The sequence below is a fragment of the Pipra filicauda genome, unplaced genomic scaffold, assembly GCF_003945595.2.
Source record: "Pipra filicauda isolate LSUMZ 115617 unplaced genomic scaffold, ASM394559v2 scaffold26_size5592650_pilon, whole genome shotgun sequence".
Classification (NCBI taxonomy): Eukaryota; Metazoa; Chordata; class Aves; order Passeriformes; family Pipridae; genus Pipra; species Pipra filicauda.
The window spans coordinates 3148143-3161586 of NW_024104387.1; the positions used below are offsets into that span (position 1 = coordinate 3148143).

At 40.1% G+C, this 13444-nt stretch overlaps 1 protein-coding gene across 1 annotated transcript in view; it reads left to right on the forward strand.

The window, feature by feature from the left end:
- Positions 1–10305, forward strand: part of RRAS2 (RAS related 2) — a 44396-nt gene extending 34091 nt beyond the window's left edge. Inside the window, exons 4-6 of the mRNA XM_027737813.2 lie at positions 448–556; positions 8278–8396; positions 8853–10305. Coding sequence (XP_027593614.1) covers positions 448–556; positions 8278–8396; positions 8853–8940 — 316 coding nt within the window. The 3' untranslated portion in view covers positions 8941–10305. The remainder of the gene's footprint in view (positions 1–447; positions 557–8277; positions 8397–8852) is intronic.
- The last annotated feature ends 3139 nt before the right edge of the window (positions 10306–13444 follow it).

A 13444-nucleotide genomic window follows, 5' to 3' on the forward strand; every position in this document is an offset into this window, starting at 1 on the left:
AAAACTTTCCATCTTTGATCCCCCCAAATTCCTAGAAGTAGCTATGGATGTTTCCAGCTGAAATATCGCTCAGCAGGGTCTCTAGGCTGTAGTTTGAATATTCTAGCTAGAGTTGAACTCCGAAGTCAGTATTTGTAGAATGGACTGTGGTTGCTTGATTCTCTGGTCTCTGGGTAGAGGGGCACAGTAAGCGTTCTGCTCACCCTGCAGCCACACCTAAGCCCAGTGCATAGCAGGCTTTTAACTTGAGGATTTTTTTAGTTTGAGTGTTGAATGGTTCTCTAACTGGTCATGCTGTGACAGCAGACCCTGGAGTGCCTGCAGCTGTCTGTGCTTGTGTGTCATGGCAGGGCAAGTCCAAATAGGTGACTCATCATTTCTGAACTTTTGCAGAACCTGGGAATCTGTGAATTAGTACACTGATGCTCTACTTTTATTCTTTTACAGTTTTGAAGAAATTTATAAGTTTCAGAGACAAATCCTTAGAGTGAAAGATCGTGATGAGTTTCCTATGATTCTAGTTGGCAATAAAGCAGATTTGGACCACCAAAGACAGGTAATTCATTTGCTATTACTACTCACTTTTTTCCAGAAACTCTACAGTTTTCCTCCCAAAGCCAGAATGGGAACAAACAAATGAAAAAAGTCATATCATACAAACTAACTCCAATGCAAGAAATTACACTCGGGTTTTGTACTTGAAGAATCTTAAAAGCATGATGGCATTCTACATACAGCACATCTTCTCTCTGACTCAGTGGGGTTATGTTGAGACCAAATATATTCACGGAGTTGAGAGTTTTCTGTCATGACTTGATTACTCAGGCATGAACGTGTCTAATTCCTCCGTTCTGTTACTCACCACCGCGCTGTGCCAAGCAGAATGTGTTCCAGCACTAGCTCCAGCAATCCTTGGACTTCAGTGCCCTTGCTTTTACCTTTCACTGCTGTTATGGATAAAGTAGTAGCTGTTCACTGTTTTCTCTTTGGCCACTTGTCTTCTGTGTAACTGACTTAATGCTTTAAAAGTTGGAAGTACAGCAACGCAGTTACTTCTTGTACTTATGTGCCTTCAAATTAAAGTTTTGAAACTAGTAGATTTCATCCTCACCTCTAGTTGTAAGACAGCTGAAAAGATTTAGTTTAGAATTATTTAAAGAAGGATCTTTAAATGTGTGTTCTCTATTTGCTATTGATTTTTAATGGATCAAACGAATTTGAGCTGAAATGAAAATAATCTTACTATAGCAGCAGGAAAGGAACAGATGTCAAACTTCTATTTTCTTCAGCAGTTTATTTGAGAAGCTTAATATTTTCTCCTGAGACAGTAAGATGACATCTAAAGCTTGTTAGCAAACAGCATGATTTTTTTTTTCCTGAGAGCAAACTAAATATTACTAAAATTGCTGTAATTATTTTAAAAGTTACACAAGGAAAACATAGTTTCAAACAATCAGATATTCTTAGAGTTGTATACCTGGACGTGGCTTAGTTTCTGCCCACAAGTGCTCACACAGATTCTTGTTCTTTGCTGAATAAAATCTTTTCTCTGTCGAAAAGCAGTTACAAAATAGACTTACATCAAATAATGTTAACGAGTTCAGTGAGTTAGTACATTGTTGAACGAATTTCTTGAATACTACATAAAACATTTAGCACAAAAAAAATTCCTTTTGAGTATAGCTCCTTGACTGTCACAGCCTCTTTATCCCAAAACCGGTGTGGAAACATCATGATGAAATTAAAACCTATGCTGAAAGATACTGACTTGAAAAAAGTTTTCGCAGAAGTAGCTCACAAATTCATCAGAAGTAACTTCACGTACTCACACGTGCACTGAACTATCAGCCTGTCCCTGAGGCAGAAGTGAAACTTTCATTCTTCAGTTACCATCATGCCCCCATCAAAATTCCCAGATTTAACCCAAGTCCTGAAACATATGTACTTTATCTCATGCACAAACGTTGGCATGGAGACCATGTAGGTGAAACTGAACTATCTGCTAATTGTAATTGCTGAAGAACAGATGCTTTGGGAGGGAAATAACATCATTGCTGTCAGCCCCAGTTCTCAGAGGATACCTGCAAATGTAGTTGGTAATCCTGTAGATCCCTTTCTAGAAACAGTTACAAACTTTGTTCTCTGTCTTCCACCCTCCTAATGTTTTTAAACCACTTCTGTTTCTCCCTTGAAGGCAGAAAGGTGCCCATCACCTGTTCTACTATCCCTCTCTCCCTGGTTCCTGCTGATTTTTCAGTTGGCAGTGGGCTGGTACACATTCAAGCTCTAAGCAGCTGTTTTCAAATTGCTTAACTTTGCAGTTTTGCTGCTTATATCTGAACACAAAAGCGTATGTCACCAAAATCTCCTTTTGCTTTTTATGGCTATAATAATTACCTTAATTGATTAGATGCTGATGAGCATAGCTTTTGGGGCTATCACTCACTGGAACAACTCCTTATATGTTCTTAACTCTTCTCTGCCCCTTCCCCATCACTTGGTGTGTTTCAGCTGGGCTGAAGTCAGTGTGAAGGAATGGTTTGGGGATGCTGAGCTGACATAATTGTTCTCCAAAAGGGAGAGGCTCCCCTCCCTCTTGACTTCACATTCCCATTCCTTCCTTTGCTGGCCTTAGCTCTCACTTGAAGCGCTTTGAGTTGAATCATCTCTCTGGAAGGGGAGTAAAACAGATGAGCAGGAATGACTTCCTGGGACCTATGTGAGCTAAATCAGCTTGCAGAAAGAATTGAGTGCCAGCGCTGTAAGCATGGGAAGGGGTGGGACTGTGGCTTGCAGCAAAGCAGGGAGGAGTTGGGGTGGGGGTAAGAAAGTGAGACCTCGCCTTTTGGCAGCACCAAGCAGTTAGATGTTATCAGCTGAATGTTAAATGCAGCCAGAGTCTCCATTTCATCTGTGGGGTTGTTTCTGCTCCATCATGTGAACTCTCGACGCAGGAATCCAGTCAGTGAGTGGGACCAGCTCGCTGATCTGACTGAAAATTAGTCCTGCCACCGTGTCTCCCCAAGTAAGGTGAAACTTCAGCTTGACAAGCAAGGTCATACTTCTCTTTGCTGTGCAGGCAGCTGCGATGGGAGGTCTTGGAGCAAAGGCTTGCCTAGGAGTTCTGGGGTGAGTGGGAAGTGTGGGATGTCCCCAGGCTGCAACTTGTAGGCAAAACCAGGAGAAAGACTAGTCCTTTGCGTTTTCAGTCTGGTGGTCTTTGAGGCCTCACTTGGGTTACATCAAAAACCTGTTCAGCCAGGCTGGCGTTACACTGTGCTCCTTTTACTCATCTGATTCTACAGGATGCTGTCCTTCTCTCTGAACTCATTTAATCCTAGATGTACATTTTTCAGCTTCAGAATTTAAGTAGCATTTTTAGAAATTCAGGAAACTGGGTATCAAAACTGCTTGTACTGAGCATCTGCCTGCTCTCTGTGGAAGACAGGAGGTAGACTAGTGAAACACATGCTACCTCAGAGAGACTAAAACTAAGTTCAAGAAAGTAATTTAATGTGTGTTTGGATTGGCAGATGATACTCAATAGAACCAACAGATCTTCCCAGAGCCCAGAAGAGTTAAACATATACAATAGTTCTGAATGTCTCAAGGGTCTGACCACACCTTTATCCAAGTAACTGTGTGTTGAGGTTGAACAGAGTACTGTCTTTGTGACACCATAAATCTGGAAGCTAATGAGGCGTAACTAATCATCCTTGTGTGGTGGCAGCTGTTTCTCAGGAAATACATGAACTGGGTTGTACAGCAGAAGTGCACAAACAATTGTGTGATCTTGATGAATTGTTGGGGCTTACCAAAGATATAGTCCAAAATAGTGGTGGCTCTTATATACCATAGGCAAACTCACAAGTGTTTTTGGAAGAAGAGACGTGAAAGAATAAGTTTGAAATAGTGATTTAATTATGGTAATAACTGCATAGATAAATGGAGTTAAGCATCCTTCTTGTGATTTTTGTCTCTCAATGTCCACAGGTTAGGGTGACAAAGAAAAATGAGTCATTAGAGGACAAGCAAACATAATTCTATAGAATGTATGATAAGGAATGAAGCTGCTAGTGTTTCCAAATTCCCCAGTCAGTCACAGATTGCTGACTGTGAAACCAGAATTGAAACACCATCTCTCATTGCTCACACTGTGTAGCAGTCTTTCTCTTAAATGGGTTAATTCTGTACAACTTGACACTGGATGTTTCTACAGTAAGATAATTCAGTAGAGCACCAGATGTTTTAATAATAACCACTACTGTTGGAGGAGTAGACTTGTCAGTGCAGGATATATATTTATTTTTTAGATAACTGCTAGCTTAAACTGGGTCAAGTCTGATCATTCCCCAGATGGCAGGGTTTCAAGAAAAATCCAAGTTGCAACAGGAAAGTGCTTGGGTTTCATTAAATGTTAGTTCTTGCTTTTGCATCATGACTGAACTAACACAGTGACCCAGTGCTGAGATCATCTCTGCTGCTAGATTCTTTTAAAGCAAGGTTTTAAAGAGAGGTCCATGGGTCTTCAGTTTATGCGTGGAGAGATGATGAGCAAATGTGGTGATCCCAGGCAAGCAGCCTCATGCCTTGACCTTGACTGGCAGCAGCCTAAGTGCTGGCAAACCGGCAGTTTAATGTGTTGGGTTTGCAAACTCACTGCTTCACAAATAGCTTGGCCTGAGGTGGCTTATTTCAGGGAGTGGACCAGTACAGGGACCTGGGTGGTAGCCTATTCAAAACATTTTGTTTTGGCCTTTCTCTTATCTATTGTTTTCTTATATGAAAGTGTGACGATACCTTCTTGCCAGTGGTGGGACCTTAGGTCGTGCATAGCGACACCTCTGTGCTCACAGATGGATCAGACCTTCGGGTCGTCCCATGGCTTGTGTGATTTGAGCTTTATAGATAATGAGCAGCTGGGCATCTGATTTAGTATCCGAACACAGCAGGGAGTCTGAGTGTGTGTCAGTGCTTCATAACCACAGTTTTGCATGTGCCAGAGTGACCTTTGTTAGGAGAATGTGGGCAAACCGGAATTAGTGGATAGTGAGCTACCCCTGCAGGAAAATGTTACGGCAGCCCACTGTAAGCATGAACCAACAGCGCCCGTGGGTGGGCTGGTGAGGCAGAAAATCAGGATGGCAAATACACTCTTCAGGAGCAATGGAGCAGGAATGGGCAATGTTTCTGTGCCGAGAACACGGTAGGGTGAACACAAGGTGGTAGGGATGGATTCCTTTCAGACTTGAGGAAACACTTAGCTGCTGCCTGCTGACAGGGGTATGACGTGTCCCTTAGTCTTGTGTAAGTGCCCAAACAAAAGACAGATGCAGTGTTAGGTTAGGCAGCCTTGTAGAGTTGCTTTAGGTGGAGGTAACATAGAAACTTCAGAAATTAATTTCCGTATTTCTGACAGATATCAGATATAATAGTGAAGAGAGATGGCCATATGTTCACAGGATTCTTGTGCAGATACTCAAAAGGAAACTGTTTCAGAAAGAGGAATGATAACTTAGAGAAGTGAAGAATAGGCTTTTCCATGTTTGACTTGCTCACATCTTCTGTAATGGGTTTTAATTTGAGAGACTTTTACTAAATGACTGAACATTGTGAGTGATACCTAAAAAACAAACAATAAAATATGTTATAGCAAAAAGGATAAGCATTGAGTGATTCTCATTCGTATTCAGCCTTAAGCTTGCTAAAACTGCAGAACCAAGACACACAGATGTACACACAGTTACTACCATAAAATCTGTGGTTCTCTTTACTTCTGTCAAAATAACATACAGCCCTCTTGGAGGAAAAAGGATTTAGTTTTTATTTTACTGGTGATGTTAATTAAGCTGTCCCATCACACTTACTGAAAAACATGTCATGTTACAGGATTGTTGTACTTGAGAAGGGACAACAAAAAGACTAAAATTCATGATTTTATTTTCAAGCATTTCTTTGTTTGTACTTACATTTCCCTCAGCTTTGAAGATGGAACTGGTATCTTCAGGCCTCTAATTTACAGCTTGGGCACTGCAAATATTTCTGTAGTGTTTCCAAACCAAATATTTTTTTAAACTGACTTTGAGGTCACAAAAATTGACCACAAGCTACTTGACAATATACTTGTAAGATTGACAAAAAGATTGTTTTCAAATTAAGCAGTTACTGCTATTCTAGTAAATACAGCAAGGACTTTAATGTATTTATAATATTTTAAATGCAGAATATTGTGGAAGTGTAGCTTGACTTTATTGCAGTGTCAGTTTGACTTGTACCTATTATGTGCGTTAGATACAACAGTGAAGAAATTGGTAACCACATATGTTTAAAGACTGAGTTCAGTTTCTCCTCAGGACTGTACATTCCTTGCCAATTATTTATTTTTATTAGACTTCAGCCTCTCGCTTTCTGGGGCTACGATAAACTATGCAGGGATGAAGAAAAGTAAAAGGAGTTAGTTCTGCAAAACCAGTTATATCCATACTTAAACTTATTTGTCTGAGTGAGGCAGAGATATATAGAAGGTTCTGGAAGCTCTGATGCAAACTTTGGGACATTCTACAGTGTCAGTGATGTGCCAGAAAACAACTATGAATGTTTGTCAAAGTGCAGCCTTCATAAGCTTTGGAATTGGGATATTTCAACATCTGGGGTTAGAGTGGAGGGTTGAAGTGGAATTGTTCTAACTAGGGGAGCACAAGTCTTATGATTCAGTTTTCAAACAGCAGTGGAGGATTGAAGAATTCCAGTTGTTCTCCTTATGTGTCCTGCAGTTTAAAAGGCAGCTCCAGTGTAGTTGATCTTAGGGTTCAGTTGGTTTTGAGGGTTTGTTTTTTGGCTTCAGCAGATGATAATAACACAGAAACATAGTTTCTGTGAGTGTTTGAGATAAGCAGATGTATCCTGAATTACTCCAGCTAATGGCACAGGGTGCTGGGGGCTCCTTGTAGAGCTCCATAAGGGTTTGGAGAGAGCAGCCCTCAGTTCAGCAGGAAATGTATGAATATAGTACCAGTGGGGATGGAATCAGACATGTGGAGATGAAGCATGAAGGCTGTCAAACCATTGTGTAGCTGTTAGGAAATTATTTTGCAAGCTAAAATGTACTTCTAGGTCTTGCACTGTGGTGAATGCTGCCATTGCTCTTCTAGTCCCTTCTATTTCCATTTCTGAGTAGCTTCTTAATATAAGTGAATACTCTGAGTGCCCTTTCAAAACTCATTTAAAAATAAACCCTCATTATTTTTGTTCTTATATCAGTCCTCTACGTGCTGGTTTAATGTTTTTCTGTGAAAGCAGTGTAATCTTTGACATTTCTTCCACTTGGCATTGTCTTGGCAAGATCTGTTGTACTTCCTTTTATCACCAAAAGCTGCCCTTTCCTCCCCGGCCCTGTGAGTGACCTTCCCGTTGAAGCCTCACGTGCCTTGCGCCACTCAGGGTGGCCTTCTGTTCTCTGACCTCTCTGCTTTCCACTTCATCCAAAAATACACAGTGATCTCCTTTGGTTTTGCCCTATGACCGACTTATTCCTCCTTTCTACAATGGTCCACTCGCTTCCTGTCTTCTGCTTCATCGCTTTAAATTTTATACCAACTTCTTATGATGCTTATTATTTCCTTTGTTGTCCCAAGGAGGCAATATGTAGACAGGATTTCTTTAATATTTCTGGATTACCTGGAAGCTTCATGGATTTTTAGAGCTCTGATAATTTAAGCTATGTTTAAAACTGGCTGTATTAGTATTTTGCTATGTCATAAATAGATTTTTTTAAAGGACTTTTTATAAAGATTTAGAAGCTAAACAGCAGTTGTTGTTTTAAAAGTAGTCTTTTTTTTTTATTTATTTCTCTAATTTAGGTGGGACAATGAGAAAGTAAATTTAGCAGTGGTATTCATATTTATTAGTAATCCAGCAGATGTTGACTGAAGTACTTGCTTTAAGGAAAAGCAAGGAACTCTTGTCTGCCTGTGAAGGAAAACTCGATCTTGTGCAAAACTGAAGATGAGGCAGCTGGAGTGAGCGAAATGTCTTGGAGGGTCAGCCTTTGTCTGTTGCAGAAACTTCTTTAAAAAAAAAAGTCTTCCCTTGCTCTTGAAAAGATGCGTTATGTTGATTTGTTTCCCAGTCGTATTATGTGGACAGGGTGGAAACTAAGCTGTGGCCAAATAAGCATTATTGTTCCAGGGAAATGGATCCTTGACATGTGTGTGGAGTGTCTGCTGGTACAAACGTGCTTGTAGAACCCTTGAACTTAAAGCTTGATGTCTGTTACAGGTGACACAAGAGGAAGGCCAGCAGCTAGCACGGCAACTTAAAGTAACCTACATGGAAGCCTCAGCAAAAATCAGATTGAATGTAGACCAAGCTTTTCATGAACTTGTCAGAGTTATAAGGTATGATAACTTGAGACAAGATAATTAATGTCCCTATATTAACGGATAGCTACAGGAAATGTATCAAAATGCAGTGGGAAATCTGCCTGCTGTTACCTGTAAGTTTTGACCAATGCTCTCCAGTATAAAATATTCCTGTGTATTGGGAAAAATGTTTACATGAATCTAATATATATGCGAAAGATAATTTTGTCACCTTAATCTCTCAGATTTTATTGATCACCCAGTCAGTAAATGTAATAAACTAAATCGGAGATTGACCCTCTGTAAAAACTTCTCTTAAAAAAAAAATCCAAAAGGTGAATTCAAAAACTATCACTCATTTAATCAGTAATTTGTGTGTAAAAAGGAAGTCCATTCCCTAAAAAAGTGTGAAAAGAAAGTGTTAAATACAGTAGTTATGTTTATTTACCTGAAAATGATTCTGTGAATTTAATTTGAAATACCTGTTTCCAGGAAATTTCAGGAACAAGAGTGCCCTCCTTCACCAGAGCCAACACGGAAAGAAAAAGACAAGAAAGGCTGCCATTGTGTTATTTTCTGAGAATCCCAAGAACCAAGCTATCAACTGCCAGATTATTTTTTTTCTTTCCATCATTTTACATCACTTCTGGTATTGGTCTAGCCTTATTATGTGCATGTCCTAAAAGTGGTCACCAGAATAGCCTTAGTCCAAGAAGCTGGCAGAATAGTTCTTGAAGAAGACTCGGTCATCCTGGGGCAGACTTCAAACCAAAACACTAAGGCTGCTTCTCTAATACCACAGTTCCTTCCTTCTCTCCCTTCAGAGCTTGCGCCTTGTGGAGTTTTATTCGCAAAGGAGATGAAACAAAACCGTGTAGGACAAGGTGTTGAAGTGATGCATAAGTTGTCTCTTGTGAATTAATTTATTTTTACTTCTGACATTTCATTAGCTATTACAGAGACCTATATTGAAGTACAGAGAATACTTTTTAAAAAGGGGGTGGATTGGCTTTTTTTTTTTTCCCTCAGTTAAATTAGACTTGAGTATTCAGCTAGCCTTAAGAAACCTACACTGAATTTCATTGTCAGCTAAAATTTTCATCTCTCGTTTATGCTGCAGTTTTATTTTGGTGGCCAAAACAGTCTACTGTATTTATTTTATGAATCCAGAACAGCTACAGGATGATTACTGCTACTATTAGGATATGGCCAAATACCTGAGCTCATTCTGGATTGAGGCATTTCAGCTTAAGAAATTTCACATTATGTTTGAAAACAAATTGTGTCTTCCTTTGTATTTCTGGGTAAGGGATTAAGGAAAACTAAATTGTAGCTGTTTTTGTTTCATGTGATATAAAATTGAATTTGATCTTTCCATTGTCAGAGATGATTAAATGTTTTTGCTATATACTTTTATACATTATTTTCTTATCAAACTAGTTAACAAGTATTTTTATATGTTTGTAAGCAAATATGCTTTCACAGCATAACTTGTGTATATGTAAAGATGAGTATTTAATTCTCACAGTTCACTTTTAACTGACAAAATGTGGGATTTGCCAAACTGTGGTAAACTACTCCTTACCTTTCCGGTTATACCCAAGAATGGCCAATTATGTGCCTGCCCAGCACACCCATAGAGTAAAATCTAGTGTTGTCTTTTAATGAATTTCAGTATCCCTTACTAAAGACTGACCATTATGTGAATTATTAAACTGTAAGACTTTTAACTGATTGTTTAGTTAAACTGTGGATGGTTGTTTAATTTTGAGTTCTGTGGATTGTGTTTAAACAATTCAAGAGTATGGTCCCTGATATTGAAATACTGAGTGGTATTGCACAGTTGTCACCTTACTGAATGTGTCCAACAGTTCTTTGAAACTTGATTATTAAGCAAACCCTTGTATAACTTCAGGTGCTAGAATTAAAGATGATCTAACCATTACTGGGGGGTAAGCACACTGCCTCTTTCTGACTCTCTTCCAAAACCTGAATTTTTTTTTTTTGGGGGGGAGGGACGTGATGGAACCCGGCTAGGGGATAGATATGCATGTCTGCACAACCTTTTCTTCAAGCTTGGAAGTAAAGAAAAGCCATTTCAATTTAAGTCATGACAGATGATAAAAGCTGATGTTTGTTTTGGCTTGGAGTATGTAGTCAGTGGTCCAATCAACAATTCTTGTATATTCAGGTTATGCTCACTGTCAGGTGCTCTGCCATAAATCTGTACATGTCTCCTGAGGAAACAAGACTTAAACAAGTTCTGTTACATTTACAACAGAAAAGAATTAAACCTTGAAGTAGTGCTGGTGCCAGGCATTGCAGAGGAATTTAAGGGTTTTTTAATATAATTTAGATTAGCTTGTGTAATGCAGTTTTGAGAGAGTGGGTAGCTTCCTCCCCTCCGATGGATTTATTGGTTGATGAAAGGCTGCTTAGGAGGAGTGTGTAGAAGATTCAAAAAAGAAGTTACAGTGGGAGCACATTTGGGAGATGTATTGCATTTTTCAAGTCAAATGTAAGAAATTACAGCCTGTAGCAAACACCACGTGTTTTCTCAACTATGTAAAGCCTCTCTGGAGTTAAGTCACTGAATGTGTGGCGTTAGAATGAGTTAAGACAACAAATTACAAGCATGCGTGTTGGGACTGAACTTCTGAGGTGCAAATATCTTTAGGTTTTATCAGTTTTTTCCCTTTTTTTTTTTTTTTAAACTGTTCACTCATGGTAGAATGGTTTTAAGTAATAGATTTATATAGATAAGTCTTTTTTAACATGCACCTTGTAATTGATAGAGGAGGTGGTAGCGCCCCACACCTTTGCTTTTCCTCCTGCAGAGCTTTGAGGTGGTTGATGCTAAGCAACCTACTCCTGCTAAGCCACATTGTAAACATGGTGAGCTTCACAAACAAGTTAAACAAAAGTGGAACCACCAGCAGCTGCTGTGGAAGTCTGTTCTAAGTTTATTAACTAAGACGTGCATGTGCTTTTTAAGGCTTCTGTTGGAGAGAACGTACAGAAAATTCTCTCTGTAATGTTGTCGTCTCTTTTTGAGACTGATTTGTATGTGGCACACTAAGGAGATGTAAATGTAGGCATTTTGATCCTACTCTTTAGACTTGAAGCAAATATTTAGAAAAGTAATACAGATTTTTGGCCAGTAATGGTGATCTAGGTGGTCGTGAGTTCGAAACAGCTTAGGTATTTCAATGATTCGCTTTTCTGATTGTTGTACCTGAAGGTAATGGTGAAAAATGACACTTCTGGCCCTAGTGTGGAGCTTGAAAAATACAGTGGGGATCTTGTCAGTCTTTCTAAAAGTAGTAGCCCCTGTCCACATGCCTTGGATTAGTTATGAATTTACAACATTGCCACATTGCTGTAGGATAGAGTTTAGCTGACAACCCAAGAGAGAGCTTCTTGTGCCTTTACCTGGCAGAAGCAGTGCTTAAAGATTTGTCACTTATGTTTGAAGTTACTTCAGTTCAAGGCCACATCCATAAATCCTTTCAAGTTACAGTTCAGGAATCTGGAATGCTTAAAATGTACCCAGAAATGACCTCCTGCTCTTCTTAAAACACAGACAACGGTTGGGATCTGTGTTTCAAAGCACAAAATGACTCTTTCTGGAATCTCACACTGCTGAAGCTGCTACTCCACTGGCTGAGGTGGATTGTCCTACTCACAGGCAAAAGCCTTTATTTATGCATTTGGACAAGTTTTATGGAAGAATTACTTCCATGTGAGTACTCTAGTTCCTTATGCTTGTTGTGGTTAATGTATTTGCTTTCTCTGACCTGGCAACTCTTCTCTATCAGTACTCACATGTGAACTACCATTCAAGTGAAGAAGAGCATTTCCAGAAGTATTACATCACCTCCTCTAAAACCTGCTCTTTTTTTGTGACATGGCCTGACCAGGGGTAGTAGAGCCAGTGATAGTGCTGATAATTATAAATTTGACTTTGTGCAGAAAGGAGATAAATAAAGTGCAACGAGTTGTTCAGTCTGTTTCGAGCCAGTTGCACTGGGCATCTGCCTGAGCTGTCTGCTGCTGGTCATTCTTTCTGCTGCGGGTTAGAACTAACCCAGTGTGGTAAAACTGCAGGGTTGTGCGGGTACATGAGGTGGATGATCTTTCTACCAAAAGTTGTTTTGCCCTGGTGCAGCTTGAGGCCGTTTCCTCTTGTCTTGTCGCTGGTTGCCTGGGAGAAGAGACCAACCCCCATCTGGCTCCATCCTCCTTTCAGGTAGTTGTTGAGAGTGTTGTGAGGTCTCCCCTGAGCCTCCTTTTTTTCCAGGCTAAACACCCCCAGCTCCCTCAGCTGCTCCTCATAGGACTTGTGCTGCAGCCCCTTCACCAGCTTTGTTGCCCTTCTCTGGACTCGCTCCAGCACCTCAATGTCCTTTTTGAAGTGAGGGACTAGAACAGGACTCGAGGTGCAGCCACACCAGGGCTGAGTACGGAGGGACAATCACTTCCCTGGTCCTGCTGGCCACGTTATTGCTGGTACAGATGTAACGTACCCTGGCCGTGCCCCATCTCTTTCTGCAGAAGTAAAGCTACTGTCTCCCCCCTCCTTGCACAGACAAGCGTTGTTGGTGCTGTAGAAGTGCTGCATGTTGGCTCTCAGGCAAGAGGCCATCAGATAAATGCTCAAAGTGAGCCTGGCTGGCCCAGTGCAGGAGCATGAGATGCGCTGTTGTGAAAGGGTTAACAGAGCAAAATATATTTGGAAGGCGTTAACTCCCACTAATGCCAAGGAAAACTCTGACTTTATGCATGGCCTTGTGGTTAGTCATCATTGATAAAATTCAAGTCTGGATTCAAACAAAAATATTAGCTAATGCTCTTCTGACATCATTTATGTGACAAGATTTTACCTATGGCATAGCTGTAGTTGTCATTGACTGGCCTTGCCATGTAATCTGTTACAAAACTTTGATGAGCTTATTCCAAACAGAATATTTTTGAAGTCAGTCACCACAAGCCCAAAATTATCTGCACTTATTATTTAGAAGTTTGTTGCCTTGAAAGGATCAGGAGTCTGCTAAACAGGAATGCATTTGTTCCCTTGATTTAAG